The 26,178-nt window shown below is 35.3% G+C and overlaps 1 protein-coding gene across 17 annotated transcripts in view; it reads left to right on the top strand.

The window, feature by feature from the left end:
• LOC127881390 (trichohyalin-like) overlaps nucleotides 1-26,178 on the top strand; it is a 150,458-nt gene that overhangs the window by 108,205 nt on the left and 16,075 nt on the right. For 13 of the 17 annotated variants that reach the window (XM_052429183.1, XM_052429177.1, XM_052429182.1 and 10 more), the window contains 8 exons: nucleotides 2,013-2,170; nucleotides 2,705-2,870; nucleotides 7,921-7,977; nucleotides 10,592-10,606; nucleotides 12,733-12,908; nucleotides 16,579-16,599; nucleotides 22,133-22,171; nucleotides 25,236-25,400. In XM_052429183.1, the coding sequence (XP_052285143.1) occupies nucleotides 2,013-2,170; nucleotides 2,705-2,870; nucleotides 7,921-7,977; nucleotides 10,592-10,606; nucleotides 12,733-12,908; nucleotides 16,579-16,599; nucleotides 22,133-22,171; nucleotides 25,236-25,400 (797 nt within the window). Of the gene's footprint in view, nucleotides 1-2,012; nucleotides 2,171-2,704; nucleotides 2,871-7,920; nucleotides 7,978-10,591; nucleotides 10,607-12,732; nucleotides 12,909-14,045; nucleotides 14,082-16,578; nucleotides 16,600-22,132; nucleotides 22,172-25,235; nucleotides 25,401-26,178 lie in introns of all 17 variants that reach the window. The other 4 variants (XM_052429178.1, XM_052429181.1, XM_052429179.1 and 1 more) reach the window with 4 other exon arrangements.

The raw sequence follows: 26,178 nt of genomic DNA, 5'->3' as shown, positions 1-26,178 counted from the left end.
CAACAGAACTGTAAAAATATACATGTTGATAGTGGGTTTTATATTGCAAAGTGTCACATGCCCGGGAAATGATGGAAAACTCACATTAAATATTCATTTAAAGAGTTTTTTTATGCCGCCTGTAGGAGGGCATATAGTGATCGGACTGTCTGTCCATCTTTTCATCACACTTTGCGTTTAGGTTTCGAAAAATGCTCATAACTTGTATGTCCCTTGAGATATAACCTTCATATTTGGTATGCATGTGTGTATAGACAAGGCATTACCATGCGCACAAAATTTAAGACCCCTGTGACCTTGACCTTGAACTTAGGGTCCGTGTTTAGGTTTTGAAATCTGCGTTTAGGTTTTGAAAAAAACTCGTAATTTCTATCAAGCGTTTATAGGGGACATAAGTCATCCTATGGTGACAGCTCTTGTTTGTTTATATATTATGGCAAGGTGTTCGTGTACTAGCTATACTGGTGTCTGATTCATCTCTAAAGCCTGTGTCTCTGTCAATGAAGTTATGTACTCTATTTAGTAATAGTAACGGTTGTGGAGCTATTTCAATGATAAAATCTGCATATATATGTGTGCTCTTCTATCATCTAAACCTAATAATGATGTGGTATTAGTTTGTTTATACCGATTATGAATTAAACTGATAATAATTTACTCCATACTGGTTATCCTCGATATATTTTGAAAATAATTTTGGCTTCACAAGTGTTGTGAGAAGTGTTTGTACTTTGGTTTTAGTTTCCCTATTTTAGAATAATTGATGAATAATTGATTTAAAAATGCCTTTTGAAATAAGTATTTATTTTGCCTTAATATGTGTTACTTTATGTTTCTTTATATTAATTATTCTCTAAGTGAAACAGCTTTCCAACAGGTTAGACTGTTTAACTCTGTTGTCCATTTTGGCATACGGTAATTTTATTCTTAAGTTTTTGGACACCATAAATTTTCAAACACCCTCTTAATTACAGTACTTAATGTTAGTCCATTATGTCTAACCAACGCCATCTTTCCATCTAATAGTCAGCTTTTTCTCTCTTAATTCCCTACATCTCAACATTGCCTGTCTGTCTATGCCTCACAGTTACATGTGCTTAATTTTCCACTCTGCCTCCAACAGTCCACTCTGCATCCAATAGTCCACTCTTCTTCCAACAGTCCACGATGCCTCTTATAGTCTACTAGTCTATGCCTCTTACGGTCCACTTTGCTTCAAACAGTCCACTATGCTTCTTACAGTTTACTATGCCTCTTACAGTCCACTACACTTCTTACAGTCCACTATGCCTCTTACAGTCCACTATGCTGCTAACAGTCCACTATGCCTCACAGTCCACTATGCCTCCAACAGTCCACTATGCTTCAAACAGTCCATTATGCTTCTTACATTCCACTTTGCTTCTTTCAGTTTACTATGCCTCTTTCAATCCGCTAAACTCTTACAGTCCACTATGCCTCTTCCACTACACTATGCCTCCAGCAGCCAACAATGCCTCTCACAGCCCACAATGATTTTAACATTCCACTATGCCTCTTACACTCTACTATGCCTCCAACAGCCAAATATGCCTCTTACACTCCACTATGTTTCTAACAGTCTGTTATGCTTTTAACAGTCCCATTAGCCTCACAGTCCACTATGCCTCTTACAGTCCACTATGCCTCTTACAGTCCACCATGCCTCTTCCTGTCCACACTGCTTTTTAACAGTCCGCTATGCTATTGCAGACAGAAATTCTCCACTATGCCTCACAGTCTACTATGCCTCTAACTGTCCACATTTCGTTTCATTCTACTATGCCTTTCAGTCCACTATGTTGAAAAATGGTATTGAGGAATAAATACGACATTGATGAGTGCCAGACATGTTCTTTTCGTGACAATAAGTGAAGCCCCTGAACAAAGCATTGTCTTACAAAATTATAATGAAATAAGTATGAATAAATATTACTTTCAGCAAAACAATGTAAGGAAAATTATTTGCTTGACAGTCCACTATGGTATTGCAGGCAGACACGCTCCAGCGAGAGCTCCAGGAGACCTCGGTGAAACTGCAGAACCTGCAGAGCCAGGTCTACCAGGTGGAGAACAGCAAGCACGACCTGCAGGACAAGAGGGACCAGGTCTCACAGCTCAAGAACCAGCTGGATGGAGAGAAACTGCAGAGGTAACCACAGGAACTGTGGAAATATGAGAGCTGAGATAATAATTATGGTATCCATAGCCATGTGGTTACCATAGTCATGTGGTTACCATAGTCATGTGGTTACCACAGGAGTGTGGTTATGATAGGAGTGTGGTTACCATAGAAGTGTGGTTACAAAAGGAGTGTGGTTACTGTAGGAGTGTGGTTACCATAGCATCTGGAAATTTTATGACCATAGTAGACATACTTAAAGCTAAACAAACGTCCCAAATTTTGTTTGACAACATGACAAACATTGTCAGGTGTATACAGCCTGAAAAAAACACACAATATTAATGCTTTTAGTTATATAGATATCCTATTCCTGTCTTATGACATAGAAACACGCTAATACGCAAATACGCAAACTGCAGATGTTGCTCTAGAAGTATGACAAGTTATGTAGTTTTCCTATATCTCTCTAAAGACGAAAAAATACACATGAAAACAAATTAGTAAATTGCAGCTGTCAGTTTAGAAAGTTTAACCTCAACTGCTGTCATTTTCCCACTTCAGGAATCTTCTGGACCAGACGGTACAAGAGCTGCAGCAGCAGGTGTCCATGATGCGCCAGCGTGAGACCAAGGTGCTCGAGCAGAATCGAGAGCTCCAGCATACGATACTCGACCTTGAGTCTAAACTGGAGGAGGTGCAAGACCGCAATCAGACTGCGTTTGAAATGGTGAGTGTGGCCACAGGATATGTGGACTATGAGAGTTTGAACATCTGCACCTGGTTGCTCAAAACTGTAATCCTTTACCACTTACATTTATAATCCCTTAGAAAGTTAAATTTAATTAAAGACCTTTCTTACTAAATTCAAGTTTGAAAGGACTATTTACCAACCCTTAAATACTGATGAGCAGCAAACAGCATAAAACCTGAACAGACTGTAAGTTACTGGTCAGGTTTAATGCTTTTTGCTTCTCATCAGTATCTTAGGTTTGGAAATGAAGCCGTTAAAACTTGAATCTAGTAAGACAGGTATTTAATTAAATTTAACTGTCTTAGGAACTACAAACACATCAAAACACGTATCGATGTGGTAAAGGGTTAACTGTAATGTTTTTCTTAGGCTTGAGTGAAGAACTATTGTACTTTTTGAATATTTCTGTATTAGATCCAATAAAAAATGAGTCAAATGGGTAAGATTATAACACTCTAGATGGTCTATTACCAAATGTGATGAGAGCTGGCTTGTTTGGTCATGAAACAGTTTCAGCCATAATTCTTGAACTACCTTTAATTCAATATGGGCAGTTTCTTCAGTTTGTTACATACATATATTCCTTATGACCAATTTGATTTGAAAAATACTGAAAATTATGTAAAAATCTGAAACAGCAAAAAAGAGATTAACCAAAATTTATGTTCAGCCCTTGATATACCACATGTATAAACATAGTAATGTGTAACCTTGAGTTAAATTAATAACCTTCATGTATCTGCCTTACACCTGGATTTTGTTTGAGGTTGTGTCATTGATGAAAACTTAGATTCAAACTCTATTAGCATTTTTTTGGTCTTTTTTATTTTTTGAACAGTGTGGCAAATTGACATAGATTGTGGAAATAATAAAATACATTTTGGTCATCTTTAGTTATACATATTTATTTTGCTTGCATAACATTTGGCCTGTACAATGTTAACTTTACTGTAAATTAGTATAACCCAAACAAGAATTAGTTAACTGGACTTTTAATTTCAGATTTTTAACTGTAGTAGAGAATATAATGTAAGTTGCGACATGTTTTTGAGATCTTCAAAGATATCACACCCCTAAATGTCTTAAACCTTCCATAATTATTTTGATTTGAACTTGTTGTAATTCACCTTACTGCATGACTGTTTTCACTAGATTGATTTTGTTTGGATCATTGCTAATTCCCATTTCTCACTCAAAAGTGTTATATGATGAAGCCTTTGATATTGACCTACAGTAAGGCCTATTGTAGCTCAGACCTGGTCTTAAAGTCTCAAGATTTACATTATTATGCCCCCCTTCGAAGAAGAGGGGGTATATTGCTTTGCTCATGTCGGTCTGTCTGTCTGTCGGTCCGTCCACCAGGTGGTTTCCTGATGATAACTCAAGAACGCTTAGGCCTAGGATCATGAAATTTCATAGGTACATTGATCATGACTCGCAGATGACCTCTATTGATTTTGAGGTCACTAGGTACAAAAGGTCAAGGTCACAGGTGAAGGTCACAGTAACTGGAAATAGGCATTTTCGGTCTGTCTGTCTGTCTGTCGGTCCGTCCACCAGAAGGTTTCCAGATGATAACTCAAGAACGCTTAGGCCTAGGATCATGAAACTTCATAGGTACATTGATCATGACTCGCAGATGACCCTTATTGATTTTGAGGTCACTAGGTCAAAGGTCAAGGTCACAGGTGAAGGTCACAGTTACTGGAAATAGGCATTCTAAGGATTTAGCATAGTTCAAACAAGGGAAACAACTATTGTTTTTGCATGATCTTTTTGTTACAGCATTTGCCTCCCTTAAATTCATTTAAAATCTCATTTTACAGCAGAGATTCCAAATATGACCTGTAAATGAGCCCCATATTTACTGCCAGTGGTTACCTTTTCCCATTTGACCACCAACTCCACCACCACCACCGCCGCCGTCACCGCCGCCGCCGCCACCACCACCACCACCACCACCACCACCACCACCACCACCACCGTTCACAGTGACAAAAAACGTATTCACACAATGCCACCACCACCATTGTTCATAGTGACAAAAAACGTATTCACACAATGGCTGCTACTACAACTTATAGCCCATATAGGGGGGCATGCATGTTTTACAAACAGCCCTTGTTTTTTTATGTAAAAACAACTAAGATGTGGTCTTCTTGTCCAACCTTATTATTTTATTTGTTGTACTTGTTTATATTTTTCCATTCAGTTCTATTTTTATAGCAAAAATTATGGTGCATGACGACCTCAGTTTTTAAATTATGTAACCTGACATGCAACAGAAAATGTATTTCCCTTAAACGCCTTTACCCAAATAAAATATACTACCTCAGAAACTAAATTAAAACAGCTTGCAAATATTTACCTGATAGTTGTGAATTCAATTAGCAGTATGAGCAGCGTCTTGCAAATATGGGTCTAATGCAATGTGTGGCCTGCATAGCTCCAGACCAACCTTCACAGCCTAGCAGTCTTGTCAGGATCTACACTGTCCCCTATTAAGGCTCGACTGGTCATTGTCGGCTCGGGTACTACTTACATGTACCCCGGGTACTCTAAAGTATACTTACATGTACCCCGGGTACTGTAAATAGACTTAATCGTACCCGGTCGATATTAGACTGTACCCGAGTTGTATTCCCGCCCAAAATCCGATGTCGTAAAACGCGCTACCGATTATCTTAAATAATCTTCTCTTTAAAAAAATTGCATTAACATGTTTTTTGAGTATGAGTTTCGATAATATAGAGGCCATTTTACAGAAAATTGACATACATATGAATATAATTAATTTAAAAAAAATAGCCGACAACGACCGATTTAGCATTTAATTTTCCGGGAACGTTTTAGTATACTTTCCGTACCCGGGGTACATGTAAGTATACTTTAGAGTACCCGGGGTACATTTAAGTAGTACTAGAGCCGACAATGACCAATCAAGCCCTATTAGGCCTTTCCCTCTCAGAAGTGAAAATGGCTATGTGCAACCAGCATAAAACCAGAACAGCATGCAAGTAACTCTCACCCTGTTCAGGTTTCATGCTGTTTGCTGCTCATCTGTATCTAAGGGTTGGAATTGAAGCTTTTAAAACTTAAATCTAGTTAGAAAGACCTTTTATTAAATTTAACCTTTTTAGTGACTGCAAATGCTTCAAAATACATATCTATGTGGAAATATTTGCAAGCTAACTCATATGATCTTGTGATTGTTTGCTGTATACTTTGACAATGAAATGTGTACTGCATGATACAATGTATTAATGTATTGCTTTACTTCCAAAGTATACACATCTAAAATCCCTTCGACTAAAAATTATGGATAAATCTCAGTTTCATGCCATCCTTTGTCTTCAAAAATTTTTTCAGCAGAATTTACTTGAGAATAGTCTATGCAAACAAACACGTAAAGTGGAAGTAGAAATAATTATTATGTAAACTCATTTTCTAGGCTTTAACAGTACATTTTAGGTTTCAAGAGGATGTAAAAAAAAAGTTTTGTTCCTAAGGATGTAAGCATTTGATTGGAAGAAGATAGGAAAAAAAATATCATTACTATTTTCTGGGGCAATAAATTACGGTAAAAAATAATTTGTTTGTTAACAGTATTCCTTGAATAACACTTAATAGTATTAAACATGTAAATATTTACGACCCTTTTTGAAGCTTTTTTAGTGAGAATTAGAGTCATAGGAATATGCTTCGATGTTTAGCTCACTTGAGCACAAAGTGCTCACTGCGAGATATTGTGGTAGGTAGCCTTTCTTACGACCGTTGTGTGGCCTGTGTCATGTGGTCATCAACAAATTGTTTTAGATGACAACTACTCTCAAACTGCTTGGCTGATTTTCAGGAATTTTCATTGGTTGATGCTCTTTAAAAGTTGTTCAAATCTTTCCGGTCTGCTGTATGTATATAGACTGGCAAAGTCAAAACACAGTAGGGGTCGGGGGTCAGTCAAATAGACTTGCAAAGTAAAAAAACAGTAGGCGTCGGGGGTCAGTCAAATAGACTGGCAAAGTAAAAAAACAGTAGGGGTCGGGGGTCAGTCAAATAGACTTGCAAAGTAAAACAACAGAAGGGTTAGGCGGTCAGTCAAATAGACTTGCAAAGTAAAAAAACAGTGGGGGTTGCAAAGTAAAAAAACAGTAGGGGTCGGGGGTCAATCAAATAGACTTGCAAAGTAAAAAAACCAGTAAGGTTCGGGGTCAGTCAAATAGACTTGCAAAGTCAAAATACAGTAGGGGTCGGGGGTCAGTCAAATAGACTTGCAAAGTCAAAAAACAGTAGGGGTCGGGGGTCAGTGAAATATTTTGTGTTTAACATCGTTTAGATGTCCTCTTTGAGTTAAAATTTGCCCTTCCTGTGAGTCTTGGGGTGTTATCTTTTAAATAAAGTTAATATTTTGTATGTAACATCAGATTCTGGTCCTCTACAAAGATGAAATTCCTGAGTTTGAAACTGGCCTTACCTCTTCAGGACAGGTTGAGCGATATAGGGCTATCGTGGCCCCATTGTTTGATTATTAGCTTATGGCATAGGCTGCTTTTTTAGATATAACATGCATTTGTGGAAGCCGATCTTTACCTTAAAGTCAGTTATTACAGTGAATTTCATATTAAAACTGAAATCCTGTGAATAAATTTAATGTATTTGCAAATTGATTAACATTATTTCTAAAAAGAAACAATTAGGATATTTGTATGCTAATCTTTTCTCCGAAAAAAACAACAGCAGAAAAACAATTGTATGCAAATAATAAAGATCAGTTTTTAGCTAAACTTAGCACAAAGTGTTTATAGTGAGCTATTATCATAGATAGCCCTCCATCATCGGCATCTTGTGTTGTTAGCCATTAGTTGTCAAAACCTCTTGCTAATTTTACTCTAGTGATATTTACGAAAGTACAAGAATTATTCCTGGGTGACCTTCTCAGATTTGTCCTAATGTCTAGTCATGTACTTAGGTATTTTAATGTACCAGTTTTGTAAGAATTTAAATTCTACAATGTTTTGATTTCGACCAGGATTCCACGCATACCAATTGGACCAATCAAAACATTCACACCAATAGCATAAGCGAGGTATGTCTTTGTGTTGTGGTCGGGAAATGTTGTTGCTATAGCAACCAGTAGCCTAGCAACAGAGAGTTGATAGCACCAGTATAGTAACAAGCATATATCGAGTAACAGCACACAATTTACATGCATGCAATGCACTTTTAATTACAGAGTCCTCTGTTATGAATTATAATACTGAGCAAAAAAATAATCACTGTACAATGTATTTAATACAACACAAATTTGCACAGCATATTTGTTTGCTTATTTGCTTATAAAGGCTGTAAGCCATGATTCTTACAGATTGTTGCTTGGAAACTTATAAATAGCAGATTGTTACCTTGTGTAGCCTGTGAAATGCTTTGAGCTTATACAGAAATAGTGTTATTGATTTGATACTCTGCTATAGCAAAAGGTCACGACTATCAGTAACTCAGAAAACCCGATTATTAGGAAAAACATACAAACATATAAGTAAACATCGTATGAATAGCATAGCATACACCATAACAAAAAATACGTTAGCAACTATGTCCTTTAAACCAACACCTATATATACTGGTAGCTAGTATGCTTTGTCTTTTCCCATGTAAAGTCTGCCAAATAAATTGCTTAGCTCTGCATGCATTTGGTTTTGTCAGAATACCAGAATATTGTAGTAGTTGCTAGTCCTTCCCAAGTATCTTGTATAAACTATAATACTATTGTGTATTAAATTACCTATTATCCCCCTTTTAGAAAATGTAGATAAAACCTGCCAATAGCGACTATTTGATGATTCTTATTCCGTTTTTCTTGTATCATATAATTGATATTTACATATACAAATCTTGATATTTTCTCTGACCTGTACTCTATGCAATGATATGTGAGCATCACACATATAAATGCCTATGTTTCTATGATATGTGTCAGGTCTTTTATTGTTTTACCCAAATTTACTCTTCTGAAATAGACATGCTATTGATGTTAATAGTGTTGCTTACAAAATGATGTATTTGGTGATACTGTGTGACATATTTATATTAATCAAGTCATTCTGGTTCAGGATACATCAGCTAATTCAACTGATCTCATTCTCATTATCTAACACATTTAATGTTTGGTGACAAAACTCAACCGGTAACTTTATAACCTGCTCTTTGCAAACCATCCATCCTTTTAAATAAATATATTTGCTATGTATAAAAAGGTGTAATAAAGGTTATTTGTAAAAATAAGTTAAGACAAAGTCAGCTTTGTCAGTTTTATGGGACCTTTTAAAAATGCTGTTCATTTTAATATAGTTGAATACAAATAAATGTCTAATTTTCCCACAAAATATCTCTATATTTAATGTCAATTATTATACTTCTATCTTATTTCCCATCTAAGGTATATGCTAATGATACCATTTACTATGCTGCAATTAAAAAATTGCAGTAAAATACCCTTTTTTCTCACTTTTTCATTTTCCTTTTACCATTTCTCTAACAATCTGACAACCAGTTATTTGTCTTTCTTCATAAAAATCATCTTTTGTTTACATTGTCCCCCATCAGGACATTGCATGGCATTGAATAACAAATTGGTAAGACATAATATGAGAACAATAGAAAGATACTGTAATTTAAATCCATTGCAATATTAGACCATCAACTCTACAGCAACGTTAAACCTTTTGAAATAAATTCAATTATGATGTTAGACCATAGCAAATGAATTCAATGACAATGGTAGACCTTTGGTAATAAATTCCATGGAAATGTTAGATAATAACAAATGGATTCAATGCCAAGTTGAGACATGAGCAAATCAATTTAATAGAGGTGTAAGACCTTTGTAAATCAATTATTTGGCAATTTTAGACCATTTCAATAAATTCAATTATGATGATATACATATTTTGAATCTTTTTCAATGGCAATGTTAGACCTTAGCAAATCAATTCCATTATAAAGCAGTTCAATGACCATATTCAAGCATGTGTCTCAGTTCAATGACGGTATTCAAGCATGTGTCTCAGTTCAATGACCATATTCAAGCATGTGTCTCAGTTCAATGACCATATTCAAGCATGTGTCTCAGTTCAATGACCCTATTCAAGCATTTGTCTCAGTTCAGTGACCCTATTCAAGCATTTGTCTCAGTTTAATGACCCTATTCAAGCATTTGTCTCAGTTCAATGACCCTATTCAAGCATGTGTCTCAGTTCAATGACCCTATTCAAGCATTTGTCTCAGTTCAATGACCATATTCAAGCAATTGCCTCAGTTCAATGACCCTATACAAGCATGTGTCTCAGTTTAATGACCCTATTCAAGCATGTGTCTCAGTTCAATGACCGTATTCAAGCATGTGTCTCAGTTCAATGACCCTATTCAAGCATTTGTCTCAGTTCATTGACCCTATTCAAGCATTTGTCTCAGTTCAATGACAGTATTCAAGCATGTGTCTCAGTTCAATGACCCTATTCAAGCATTTGTCTCAGTTCATTGACCCTATTCAAGCATTTGTCTCAGTTCAATGACCATATTCAAGCGTTTGTCTCACTTCAATGACCCTATTCAAGCATTTGTCTCAGTTCAATGACCCTATTCAAGCCTTTTTTTCAGTTCAATGACCCTATTCAAGCATTTGTCTCATTGCCTTTTTTCAGCTTCAGCAGATTCAAGTATGTATTGCAGACTGCTGCCTCACTATATACATATCATATAGCCTTCTCTCTACCTCTTTTAGTCATACTTGGAATGCCACAATTATAATCCGAGGAATTTTGACTTTTTTAGAATTTATGCAATGCTTTGATAGTGTCAGTTTGTGAGATATTTCATTTTGTGATATTTTGCTTCCAGGATGTTTTCATTCATAAAGATAACTCACAAAGAGATATTTCATTTCTTGAGGTATTTCTAGCGATAGTTGACTTTGTGTTGTAGATTTCAATACTGAATGTGTCACGTTTACAGTCCTTTATGGCATAGGTCTCCACCATGTGGAACCACAATAGGAGATGTTTTTTGGGAAAATCAGGCTTAATAAATGTATGGAAAGTATCCTTCCAGATTTGCCTGTGCAGAAGTTAACCCTTTGCATGCTGGGTAATTTGTCTTCTGCTAAAATGTTGTCTGCTGAATTTCTAAAATTAGCATTTTCTTCGATTTTTTTCAAAGAATACTATCAGAATAGCAAACAGTTTGGATCCTGATGAGACGTCACGTTCTGTGGCGTCTCATCTGGATCCAAACTGTTTGCAAAGGCCTTTAAAATTCAGCTCCAGCGCTTTAAGGGTTAATGTTGTCCCATATGAGCCTGTGGTACGATACGTTACACACATGCATTTAGCCAAGTTTTCCCAGAAACCAGTATATTTCTTTTCTAGAGAAATTGTCACATAATGATTTCACAGAAACATGACTTTCTTGGTGTGCCATGTTTTTGCTCTGTATTAGTCATCCCAGAAAATATTCTCTTAAAAAGTGTTACACATTGTGATTTCACCTTTTTATGAACCTTTCTTGAACATGATATCCAGATGTGAAATATCTAAGATCTTCATGGACAGCTCTTTAATCCTATGCAGGGGAAAGCTTTTAAGCTTTTGAAAGAACAAAAGCAAATAATGAAAGTCATCATATTCATTTACAGATGTCCATCCTTTTGCTTCATAATGCTGCTAATAGTGGTCCCCACTTCCATTCTGACAACTTGCACTGCATGTATCTTGTTGAGTTAGCATGCTCCACTATTTACGGTCATCTTGTTTCTGTTGAAATGAGTCGTGTTCTAAGAAAACTGGGCATAATGCATGTGCGTAAAGTGTTGTCCCAGATTAGCCTGTGCTGTTCGCCCAGTTTTCTCAGAACGCGACTCATTGGTACAAAGAAGTTTATTATCATGCTCAAAGTACATTTAAAATTGTACACAAAATAAGTTTATCCTTGAACAACAACAAAATATGTAACTTATTTAAATCTTTAAAAAAAAATACAAATTTAATTTTAAAAACAAAATTTAAAAACAAATAGTAATATATTCAGCATCACACGTGTATATATTGGGTACCACTGTGATGTATTTGGTATTAATAAATGGATATTGCATATCAAATGCAACCCTTATAGATTTAAATGTGTGATAAATCCTTTGTCCTGGTAGTTCATTTTACTTTTCCTTAGATTGTACGCCTGCTAGACTCTTTCTGTTTTTCTATGATTTGCAATACTTTACAGTAAAACCAATTAGGTTATTTGAATAGTTTTAAATGTTATGATAAATATTTTGATGTTTAGATTGTGTTTTATGTATTATCTTGCTCAGTTTTTAAAATGCTTTTTCAGTATGTTTATATAATTCCTCATGTAACATGTAACAATAATTAACAGAATAATAATATTCTAAAATGAAATGGTCATATTTTAGTGGAGATAATAAAAATCACTAAAATCAGAATTTATTGCACAAGTTTAGTTAATAAAATATACTGCAAACATGTTATAAAATAAGTTCATAACCAGCATTGGTTTGCAGATTGTGCTAAGCTGAAAGATTGAGAATATGAATGATTAAGAATATGAATGATTAAGAATATGAATGATTAAGAATATGAATGATTAAGAATATGATCTTTAAAAGAAATTAATGGTTATGTGAAAAAAACTTGAAAATACACACATAAAAACAATCCAGATCAAATTCTTATTTCTTATATATAATTTGATTACAATTATAACTTTAAGTCCTTAACTTCTGTTAAAACCATAGCAACACTACTCACCGTGAATTGTGTCATTACCATAGCAACAGCACATGACTGAGGTCGGCAAGAGGTCAATGATGGAGCAGATTCTCAAGCTGCAGTCCGACATCAAGGATCTCCAGTACGAACTCCTGACCGTGAACGAGCGACGGGAAATCCTCGATCGGAAATACGAGGAGCGCAAAGTGCGAACAAAAACTAAACTTCTGAAGGCCAGGTATTGTTTTTGACTATGACAAGTTACAGTGTTTCTAAAGTTTTATTTTTTATTTATTTGTAGAGTAGGGGTTTTGGGTGTATTTTTAGTAAAATCATGTTTTTTAGTTTAATATTACGTCCCCTTTAAAAAGAAGTGGGGGTATATTGCTTTGTGCCTGTCCCTTGGTTGGATGATTGGTTTGTTGGTCAAAAGACGTATTGTTGCTGCATTGTGTCTAGACTATGGCTTGGTCTATGTATATATTGGTTTCATGAGATGAAAGTTAAACGACAGAAAATATATTAAGGTCAGAGTCTTGTAAGAGGAAATTTATTTCTGCATGAATTATTGATCTGGATAATTCTTTGACCTTTTATCACATCCAGTTATACCTGTTACTTAGCAGAAAGAACTATTATCTTTGAGGTCAAAGGTTGAAGCCACTAGTACATGTACAATATAAACAGTGTCCGCTCAATAAGGATGCTTAAAAAAGAATAACATCTTACATTGTTTTTATTTTGATGTCAAGAGATTGAAGGGTAAGGTCTCAGTGAAATGCAGGATACAAATTTTTTCTAAACAAATACATAATTAGATTTATCACCTTTGGGGGGGGGTATACTTACAAACATCTCTTGTTTTAGTTCAGGTTTTGGTGTAACATGCAAATAAGTGATTTGCACAATCTTAAACTGTGTATGTAGTGTTAGACGATTTTATGTGAATAATGACATTTGTGTCAAGATTCTGTATTCTAGAAAATAAAAAGGAATGCATTTATATCCCCACATTTTCCTCCCTCCTTTGTTTGTTTATATTTTCATTAGATTTAGATGGAAAGGGGTTTATGTGTTTTTATATGTGCTAGTGGTTTTGTTTTCAATAGCAATCCTGCCACTTAGCTCGTGAGTGATATAACAACAATAGTACACCAATCATTGTTACTATGCCTACAAAAAAACAATAATTTTATTCATAATTCTCTGAAGATATAGATTACTTTAAATTTACTGGTAACAGCTCAATTGAATAATGTACAATTAAAAATGTCCTTAGCATCTCTGACTCAATTATTAAAATTTAGTGAACAAATTACATTGTTCTGCGTAAAAAAAATGTTTTTTAAACATGGTTTATTTTCCCTGCTTCCAGTGGTTGGCTACACTGCACTGATTTATACACACAAAAGTATGTCATACTAGTAGGCAGTGTTTTGTTGCGTAGAACAAATATTTTTCTTGTATCGTGTGTGGTTGTTTGCTGTATCTCTTTAATCTTCTGGGCCCGATTTACTGTTCATTGAGCCCTTTTCCTACTCCCTGTGGCTGAATTGTATGAAGAGTTGTGCCCATTTATGCTGAGTTTATCATTTTCTTCTTTCTATTAACTTATTGTTCTCTTAAACCTCCTTTTCTTAAGTGTGCCTTTTTTATGTACTATTGTTTCTTTTTTTTCCTAAATTGGATGTGCCTTTAATATGTACTATTGTTTCTTTTTTTTACTTAAATTGGAGCTTAGGGTTGTTTGTTGTGCGTAATGCTTTGCAAACACTTACCATGTAAACACTTTAGTGGTCAGATTTATTGCCCAGGCTTATGAAACTTGGTCAGAAAATTTGTCCCAATGGAATCTTAGTTGAGTTTGAAATTGGGTCAAGTATGATTACAAACTAGGTCACTCGATGCAGCAAGAAGAAAAAGCTTGTAAACACTCTTGAAGCCCCATGTATTGCCCAATCTCTTTAAAACTGTAGTCACGATGTTTGCCCAAGTGATATCTCAGCTAAGTTTTATACTGGGTCACGGTGTGAAAACAATGGCATGAGGTCAATTGAAATTAAAAGCTTGTGAACAGTATAAAGGCCACATTTATTGTCCAATAATCATGACTTTGTCAGATCATTTATCCCAATACATTCTCGTCTAAATTTGAGACAGAGTCACTTTTGGTCAAAAAGTAGGTCAGTAGGTCAAATAAGAGTCACATTTGTGAGATATGGTCAAGCTTCATTGAAACAATGTCGTCATGATTCTTGGCAAATATCTATATGTGGTTATAGTAAAGACATTAGGACACTCCAAAAATCATATTATAGACCCACTTATGAAATATGCTCACAACATTAAACCTTTGCCGGGTAAGGATATCCAGGTAGTTTAAAAATGATTGTGACTGTGATTTATTCAAAACCATGGCTGCTACATTTTGGTTCACATTTTAAATCTATTGCGAAACCTTGTGACTGCCACCTGCATGCTCAAAACAGTTTAGTAGCTTGTGATCAAAGATGTGCCTTAAAGCCATAGGCCCACTTGTTTCCCCTTGCTTAACAGACATTACACTGTCTGTTTTCCAAATCTTCCGTAATGTCTCTTACAACTTTAATGTGTGAACATGAGACCTAAGCAGAGAGTGAAGTTCTGGACATATATTATTAAATGAGACTTGTTTTGGGAGAACTGGGCTTAATGCATGTGCACAGAGTGTCATCCAAGATTAGCCTGCGCTGTCCGCAAACGCTTATCAGTGACAACACTTTCTGCGTAGACTTGATATTTGGTTAGAAGAGACTTAATTGAAACGAAAAATACCAGTGAAAGCAGGAAGTGTGGTCAATGATTAGCTGGTGCAGACTTCACAGGCTAATGTGGGACAACACTTTACACTCATGCATTAAGCCCTGTTTTGCCAAAGCACAGCTCATATAGAATTTAGAGCCAAAGTATTGAATCCAACGTGTGCGAAGTGTTGTACTGAACTCTCATCCCGATGCATGCCTCCTGTGTGATTGTCCTGGAGCTGTGTTTGTGCCTTTTTTCTTTTTCTTATTCATAAGAGTTGTGTTCTGAGAAAACTGGGCAAAATGTATGTGCGTAAAGTGGCGTCCCAGATTAGCCTGTGCAGTTTGCACAGGCTAATCTGGGACGACACTTTCCGCCTGAACTAAATTTTCGTTAAGCAGAGACTTCCTTGAAACTAAAATACAATAGAAGTGGAAAGTGTCGTCCCTAATTAGCCTGTGCAGACTGCACAGACTTATCTGGTAGTGTACTTAACCAACATGTATTTAGCTCAGTTTTGCATAGAGCCCTACTCATTTTGTATTAATGCCTAGCTCCAACACTCAGATGTTTTTAATTATGCCTAGCTCAAATACTCAGATGCAACACTTCTTTGGTACTTAACCCTTTGCATGCTGGGAAATTTGTCATCTGCTAAAATGTCGTCTGCTGAATTTCTAAAATTAGCATTTTCTTCGATTTTTTTCAAAGAATATTATCAGAATAGCAAACAGTTTGGATCCTGATGAGACGCCACGTTCTGTGGCGTCTCATCTGGATCCAAACTGTTTGCAAAGGCCTTCAAAATTCGGTTCCCGCACTGAAAGGGTCAAACAGTTGTTGTTAATGACAATTCCTTATAAGCCTATATAACCTAAACTTGACTTTGACATTGACCAATACTATTATTGGAACATGTAAAGTCGTCAAATACAGACAAATTAAAAAAGCTTGTCCCTTGAAAGCAAGGAGTTTCTATTAGCGGATGCACCTTTCTGGTTAAGATAAGAGGTGATGGAAGAGGTGAAATAGAATCTATTTGATTTTATTAGAATTCAGTAACAATACAAATGATAAAAGCTACTGCAGCAAAAGCATATGTTACACAGAGAATTTTATTTCAGTGATGATGAAGAAGAACCAAGGTAATGTGACAGCTCGCAGTTTTGTTTACAAAGCAGCATTGATTGTGTCCCGCTATATTTACGAATCCGCAAGAATCACTCAGTAGTGTGCACTAAGTGGCCAGCTTTAATGTTTATTAGCTTTTGAAGGATTAGATTTTCTTAATAACAAAGTAGTTATTGTTGAAACTGCTAGAAACTAAAAACTGACTTGTGTCTGCTTTGATTTCCTTTCATTTAGAATTTGTTTTTGTTATATGTTTTGTTTTTAAAATTAAAACACTATCATTTTTACCAGGTAGAAAATTTGTACTGTGCAAGATACATGTAATTGGCTTTATTGCAATTTGCATTTGTTTAAAAATAATATGAATGCATAAAATGATAATAAAATATCTGGCAAATAATAAAATATCTGGCAAATTGTTGTGATGTTATCTAGATGCAGTCAGCGTTTTGAACCTTTTCTTCGGTTAAAGCTTAGTTTCATTTTAATTGTTCTGTAGTGTTTGAAACTGTTTCATTCTTTACACAGAGGAGACTGAGTTGAATTGCAGATACTTGTAACATTAAAGCATTTTTGCAAAATGTCCACCATTTTGTGACATTTTACACAACATTGAGTGATTCCTGTTGGATGATTACGCTATTCTTTAATGCATTTTTGATTGAAAAAGTATGCATGTCACTACAAACATCAATTAAACATCATTATAAGCCATGCAACCATGAACAGAACTTGAATTGTGTTACCATCAGGATTTTCTTGACAATGGAGAAAATCACAAAACATTTCCCTAAAGTTGTTTCTGGACTCAGTCCCTGTTATTGTTTTATATATTTTTCTGATTTTCTGTTACTTTTCAACATTTGAAAACATTTAAAAATCTACTCAGAGAAACAAGGTTATTTGTCTTGGTATTAAGAGAGTAGAGGTAAATACAAGATATGCCATTTGTTAGGTAAATCGTTATTTACACTACCTCGTTCAAGTTCTGTTGCAAGTATGATAGATACATGTTGTAATAATACCATCAATATTCCATCATCAATTGCATTTGAAAAAAGTTATATCTTGACGTATCACATAAACCTTATCTCATCTCACAATCAAGTGTATCACAGATATGAAGTTTGAACATATTCAGTTAACCAGATAGCATGATGCATGTGATATTCTGTGATAATTAAGTTGATAAATATCACACACACTGTCTGTAGGTTTAAATGTTCATTTCTTAATATGTGAGTTATATTGTCCGACAATTGACTCACTATAGGGTTATTGTATTTTGTTCATAAAAGTTTCTTTTATACTTCTATGATTTACCGTAAATCTGCGAATATAATACTCACTTTTTTACCTGAAAATTTTCAACTAAATTGTTGTTAATCGCTGCGTGGCAGCCATTTTGAACTGCACCATTACATCAAAAGGGGGGCAACAGGACTCGCGTTGTCGTTCGTCATTTTTGCCACTTGCGAAAATGTTGAGATTTTGGCTGAATAAAAATCTTATTTGCAAAAATCTAGTAATATTTCGTTGAAACATCCGCCATTTATGTCGGACTGGTTTTCTATGTTTGTCTCTTTGTTTCAATGAAAGTGTTCGCAATTCGAGCAGTAAACGAAACCCGGTCTGTACCCAATTATGAGACATCGCTAGATCTTATTGTTATTGAAATGTACATGGTAGCTGGCCAATCAACATTGAGCTCGCTTACACATGACATTACGTTGTTGAATGAAATGGGAGAACGGGCGGAGTTATCGGATAACATTGGGTAATTCACGCGCAGACACTGTATACTTTGAATACACAGTTAATATCGTCGTCTGCCTACAAAATAGCGACCGGACCCTAAGTTGTATAAAGAGATTATCAACAACGTGACAATACCAATAAATAAATATTTATAAGCTGACCACTTTTATCATTCTTCCGAATATTTACCATATCTGAAGTATAGAGTGGTAATTAAATAATTAGTTCTATGACGCTAATATTACACCTTTCTGCCGATTGCCGAATTAAATTGAAAGGTGATAATTCATTTGTGTTTTACTCCCAAACTATTCTAAATAACAGCGGCGTATTTTAATTAAAGGGATTTGAGAAAAACATGAGCAGTTTAATTTTGTTTTAAGTTTAATTAAAGTATCGAGTTTGTAACACTTTGGAAGATCAATTCATCTAGACTACTATAAAAAACCAAAGTAACCTGACTTTGTCTACTTATTATTTTATTATTATTATAATTATTATCATCCTGATTATTGTCAAATGGAATTAAATGTTTAAAAACAGACAAACAGCGTCTCTGTTTCTTTCTTTTGCAATTATGACTGCTTGACCTGGGTGTCAGCAGGTGGCTTGTGTGTTATCGGTAACAATCACGGGTAATATAAACAATATACAGAGATATTTATTATGCAACTGTCATGACAACTGCACGATAACACAATGCGATCAATAAACCGGGGTATTACTGTGAAACAGATGGTTGATAACCCCAAATTGATTTGCTATTTTCACAACACAATAATATATTGACCCATTTTTTCGGAAATCTCCGATTTCGGACACTGATTTTTTTCAGTGCGTATTTACTAGGATTTTCAATTTTTAGCCGGATTTTTTTCGAAAAAATCTCGACTTATAGATTGATGTTGTCGGGGGGGGCGGGGGGGGGCGGGAGGGGGGGGGCGGGCGGGCGGCGTGCTCGAAAATGTTAAAGTTCTTATTTCATGGTATAACTTTGGTATGCTTGGACCTAGAGTCTTCAAACTTGACATGAAGGTTGGCCAGGATTAACAGATGACCACTGGTCATTTCAAGGTCATTCATTTGAAGGTCAAGGTCACTGTGACCTTCAATATAAAAAATGTTAAAGTTGTTATAACTTTGGTATGCTTGGACCTAGAGTCTTGAAACTTGACATGAAGGTTGGCCATAACTAGTTAGTAACCACTGGTCATTTCAAGGTCATTCATTTGAAGGTCAAGGTCACTGTGACCTTGAATGTAAAAATGTTAAAGTTCTTATTTCATGGTATAACTTTGGTATGCTTGGACCTAGAGTCTTCAAACTTGACATGAAGGTTGGCCAGGACTAACAGATGACCACTGGTCATTTCAAGGTCATTCATTTGAAGGTGAAGGTCACTGTGACCTTCAATATAAAAATGTTAAAGTTGTTATAACTTTGGTATGCTTGGACCTAGAGTCTTGAAACTTGACATGAAGGTTGGCCAGAACTAGTAAGTAACCACTGGACATTTCAAGGTCATTCATTTGAAGGTCAAGGTCACTGTGACCTTGAATGTAAAAATGTTAAAGTTGTTATAACTTTGGTATGCTTGGACCTAGAGTCTTGAAACTTGACATGAAGGTTGGCCAGAACTAGTAAGTAACCACTGGACATTTCAAGGTCATTCATTTGAAGGTCAAGGTCACTGTGACCTTGAATGTAAAAATGTTAAAGTTCTTATTTCATGTTATAACTTTGGTATGCTTGTACCTAGAGTCTTCAAACTTGAAATAAAGATTGGCCAGTACTAGAAGATGACCACTGGTCATTTCAATGTCATTCATTTGAAGGTCAAGGTCACTGTGACCTTAAATGTTAAAATGTTAAAATTGTTATAACTTTGGTATGCTTGGACATAGAGTCTTCAAACTTGACATGAAGGTTTGCAAGCACACTTAGATGACCACTGGTCATTTCAAGGTCATTCATTCTAAGGTCAAGGTCACTGTGACCTTGAATGTAAAAATGTTAAAGTTCTTATAACTTTGGTAGGTAAAAATGTTAAAGTTCTTATTCCATGTTATAACTTTGGTATGCTTGTACCTAGAGTCTTCAAACTTGACATAAAGGTTGGCCAGTACTAGAAGATCACCACTGCTCATTTCAATGTCATTCATTTGAAGGTCAAGGTCACTGTGACCTTCAATGTTAAAATGTTAAAATTGTTATAACTTTGGTATGCTTGGACCTAGAATCTCAAACTTGACGTAAAGGTTTGCAAGCACACTTAGATGACCACTGGTCATTTCAAGGTCATTCATTTGAAGGTCGAGGTCACTGTGACCTTGGATGTAAATATGTTAAAGTTGTTAATACTTTGGTATGCTTAGACCTAGAGTCTTCAAACTTGATATGAAGGTTGGCCAGAACTAGTAGATGACCACTGGTCATTTTAAGGTCAAGGTCACCGTGACCTTGAATGTAAAAATGTTAAAAAATAAAAAAATTGAGATCAAACTTTCCTAATTGTCAATTCAAGTTCATATTTGTGACCTTAAATGTTATTGTTGTTCATGTATATGCATGCATTCAAAACATAACACAAGGTTTGCTCATTCCTTGAAAAGTACTTACATTTCATTTTGACCTTTGAACAATATTTCAGTAATTTAAGTATTGCATTGACAAAAACACGAAAGGTACTTTCCTGTCATTTAAATCAAAAATCCGGCTTCAATGCGGTCATCTCCGACCGCGGAACTCTTGTTACCAATAAATTTTGACAAAATATTTGGTGCGTAATATATAAGAGGGCGTATTATATTCGCAGATTTACGGTAATATTTATATCATGTCAGTGGTTGTTTGCAATATAAAAATAGAAAAATTGAAATTAATCGAGTAAAAATATATAACATACCATTCAAAACCAAGTATACAATTTTCTAGTACATGCATATTTAATGAATTTGTTGTGTGCATGCTTTTATTAACATTTTATGATGTTACTGAATGATTTTATTTCAGGGTTTGCTCGCTTCTGAATTTTGAAATTTAAAGCCATGTTTTGTACTAATGTACGTCGCCGTTTGAGATCTTAATCTTATCAAACGCAATTATTGACGCAATTTTATGCAGAATGACTATGCTTAACAGTTTCAATTCAATTTGGACAATAGTATAATATGATGGCAACAACTTATAAATAATTTTGTGCTCACATTTGTCATGTATACATTTTTTTAAATTTTTTTTTAAATGAAGGTCTGAATCTGCCATCAAATCGTATATGTGGAAAATTAGTATCAATAATTTTGTTTATTGAGGTACATATATTATATCCCATAAAGTATTCAATCCCTGGCATCAGAACTTTCTTTTACATTTTTGTAGATTTAATGTCCTCTGATTTCTTTTCAATAATCATTAAATTATAAATAAATAACACTGACCTTTCAATGGTTCTGCTCTTGATTTCTAGCATTATTTAAATGATTAATTATACCTCTTGAATAATGTCCTTTCAACTATTTTATTCCTTGATGATGTATGCATCAGGTCTCTGAATTATTCTTTTTGAATTATTATGTCTCTTGACATTTTGTCCACTGGGTGATTATGTCCCTTGAATAAACATATCAACTGTGAAATCATGTCATATGAATATTCATGTCAGCTGAGTAATTATGTCCCTTGAATATTTAAGTACACAGTGTGACTATTTCCCTTGAACATTAATGTAGGCTGTGAGATTCTGTCCCTTGAACATTTATGTCTAGTGATTATGTCCCTTACATTCTGCAGGCCGTGGGAGACATTTCCATCCGATGATGATAATGAAGGGTAAACATGTTTGCTAACAAATTATTAACTTTCATTATCCTATAATTTGGCAGCAGATCTTATTTTTCTGTAGTAACTTTTTTGTAATTATGTTATCTTCAACAGTCACGGTTAAACTTGTGTTTGTTTCTTTTCTCTTGTAAATTGTTCGGTAATTGTGTGTACATCATCTTCAGATATCATGCCTGTTAAACCCTTTCCCACAAAGAAGCGAAGTTAAATAGGCTTTTGCAGCCAGCATAGAACCAGAGCAGCCTGCGAGTAACTCGCAGTGACTTTTCAGGTTTTATGCTGTTTGCTGCTCATAAGTATCTAAAGGTATCTAAAGGTTGGAAATGAAGCTTTTAATCTAGTAAGAAAGAGGTCTTTAATTAACTTAAACTTTTTAAGGGGCCACAAATGCGTTAAAATACCTATCTTCATGGTAAAGAGTTTAAGTGGTTCTCACAATTTCAAGAGTTTTTGATAAATTATTTTTTTATTGTTTATAACTTTTGAAATCATAATTGTTATGATACATTTTTTGCTCGATTATTATATATGAAATATATATAGTGGAGCTATCCTACTCAGCCCGGCGTTGGCGTTTGCATTAGCGTTAGCGTGAGCGTGCAAATGTTAAAGTTTGCGTACTACCGCAATTATTTTCAATGTCCCTTGACATATTGCTTTCATATTTTGCATACTTGTTTACCAACATGACCCCAAACTAAAAACAAGAGCAGACCACTGTATCAATCATTTTGACATAATTATTGCCCCTTTTATACTTAGAATATGCATATTATTGATAAATCTATGTTAAAGTTTGCGTACTACCCCAATTATTTCCTATGTCCTTTGACATATTGCTTTCATATTTTGCATACTTGTTTACCAACATGACCCCAACCTATAAACAAGAGCAGACAACTGTATCAAGCATTTTAACAGAATTATTGCCCCTTTTATACTTAGAATATGATAATTCTATGTTAAAGTATGCGTACTACCCCAAATATTTCCTATGTCCTTTGACATATTGCTTTTATATTTTGCATACTTCTTTACCAACATCCCCCCCTCTCAACCCCCCCCCTCCAACCCCCCCCCCCCAAATTTTTTTTATTTTTTTTATCCTTTTTTTATTTGTGAAAGACAGTCTAATAAATTATTGAATATGAACAATTTCCCCATGATGGCTTACGTTATACTGTCAAGCACTCGAATAGTCGAGCAGCGCAGTCCTCTGACAGCTCTTGTTATAGGTAGTTGGAATAAAGGTTGTAGGGAATTTGAGTTACTGACTTGTGTTAACTTTACTTTGCTAAATGCTTTCTTTACCACATCATCAAATTTCTTCTGTTCTATGAAAGTCTTTAAATTATTTCCGTTTGTTCTTTTATTTTGATCAACTTGTAGTGGTTTGATGGCAGATTGGATTTTTCACATTTTGTAGATTTTTTATTTTATCTTTAGATGCATTACACTAAGAGCCAACTTTCAAATGATGGAAAGTAACTGTAAATATTTATGCCCCCCTTCGAAGAAGAGGGGGCATATTGCTTTGCTCATGTCGGTCGGTCTGTCGGTTGGTCGGTCCGTCCACCAGGTGGTTTCCGGATGATAACTCAAGAACGCTTGGGCCTAGGATCATGAAACTTCATAGGAACATTGATCATGACTCGCAGATGACCCCTATTGATTTTGAGGTCACTAGGTCAAAGGTCAAGGTCACGGTGACCCGAAATAGTAAAATGGTTTCCGGATGATAACTCAAGAACGCTTATGCCTAGAATCATGAAACTTGATAGGTAGATTGATCATGACTCACAGATGACTCCTATTGATTTTCAGGTCACTAGGTCAAAGGTCAAGGTCACGGTGACCCGAAATAGTAAAATGGTTTCCGGATGATAACTCAAGAACGCTTATGCCTAGAATCATGAAACTTCACAGGTAGATAGATAATGACTGGCAGATGACCCCTAAAGATTTTCAGGTCACTAGGTCAAAGGTCAAGGTCACGGTGATTTGAAGTAGTTAAATGGTTTCCGGATAATTACTCAAAAACGCTTATGCCTAGAATCATGAAACTGCATAGGTAGATTGGTCATGACTCGTAGATGACCCCTATTGATTTTCAGGTCACTAGGTCAAAGGTCAAGGTCACGGTGACCTGAAATAGTAACATGGTTTCCGGATGATAACTGAAGAACACTTATGCTTAGGATCAGTAAACTTGATTGGTAGATTGATCAGGACTCGCAGATGACCCCTATTGATTTTCAGGTCACTAGGTCAAAGGTCAAGGTCACAGTGACAAAATACATATTCACACAATGGCTGTCACTACAACGTAGAGCCCATATGGGGGGCATGCATGTTTTACAAACAGCCCTTGTTACATTTTGAATCTTTGTGTTGACAGAAATTATTAGGAGATGCGTCATGCAGAAAATTTATTTTTTAAATAGGAGAAACTGTGAGCAAGTGAAATTGTCTTCACATTTGATGTACAAATAAAATGTAAGTTTTTTAATGATTGAAAATTTTCATTTAGCTTGATTGCCTATTTGACCTTTACTAGACTCATTCCCAAGATATTGAACAAAATCATCTTAGGGACAAGTCCAAACTGTAATTACTAAGTTACGAAGACTTGTTTCACCATGGTTGCAGTTGTCAGACTTGTATTACCATGGATAAAGTCTTCAGACTTGTATCACTATGGTTACAGTCATTAGGCTTGAATCACCATTGTTACAGTCTTCATTTGTTTACCACCATGGTTACCAGGGCTTTTTTCCTTCTTAGAGAATGGCGGTTATTTATCACAAATTCGAAATTATTGTGACTCAAAGTATAATAATTTTAAGGAGTTCACAACTGAAATGTTAACAATTTAAAAACCTTTGCCCCTCATATTTTCACAATTTTGAACATTTCATGACACATTTTCTCACAATTTTGAAAAGTTTGCGACACATTTTTTTCACAAAATGAGGCGGCCAAGACCGCCTCACAAAGATGGGAAAAACAGCCTTGAGTTTCAGTGCTCAGCCTCATATCACCATGGTTACAGGGAGTTCTACATGAAGGAGAAGCACCGGGTGCAGGACCAGCTGGGGCGGATGGACGAGGATCTGCGTCTGACACGCGCCACGCTGCGCAAGGAGCTCGACTGGAAGGACAAAATGGACAACAACTACAAAAGTCTACTGACAGAGAAACGCGACCTGCTGTCACAGTATGTAGACTTATTTTCAGTCAGTTTGTAAAATTGTGTCACTTTTGTAAATTTATAGTTATGTTATTTTTCCCGATTTGATAATAGTCAGACAAAAAACAGTAAAATTTTGACAATGGTATGACAAGAACAAGTCAGTCTACTTACAGAGAATAGCAAGCTACTTGCACAGTCAGTAGACTTCTGTGCAGTTTTCAAAATTGTGTGTGTTTTTTACAATGTCCAGTTAATTTCTTTTCCATTTGTTATTACCGTAAAACGTTGTGTATAACGCGCATTTATGTATAACGCGCATCAACTTTTTAAAGCTAAAAAATCGGGAAAAAAAGTTTTTGAAGCAAAAAAATCGGGGGAAAAATTCCGTACCGCAGGCTAACTGAAAATCGTTATATTTACATTGCCGATCTTACTTATTCTTTTATTGCTTCAATTATAAATTATTTTTAAGACGATAACGATACAACTAGTTGGTGTTTTTTTTTAATCATATTATGCGTAAAAATAAATGTTTGGATTTAAATGAATTATGCATGAAATGCACACTTTCCACGAGGATACCATCAAGGTTTTCATCATATGTCTCCGAAGTAACTGTCCACGATTTTATCGTGGAGTACACATAACGGATGGATTAGTTATAACTAAAAAAATGACATTATTGATTGGTATTGTCACCTGGTTATTCATGCATGACTAATGCACAACCGCGCGTTTTATTTACAATGCCGATATCATGCGTTCTTTTCGAGTGTCTAAAATTGACAGGAGACTTTAACGA

This window comes from Dreissena polymorpha, chromosome 5 (genome assembly GCF_020536995.1).
Source record: "Dreissena polymorpha isolate Duluth1 chromosome 5, UMN_Dpol_1.0, whole genome shotgun sequence".
Lineage (NCBI taxonomy): Eukaryota > Metazoa > Mollusca > Bivalvia > Myida > Dreissenidae > Dreissena > Dreissena polymorpha.
This window is presented reverse-complemented; position numbering and strand designations above follow the sequence as displayed.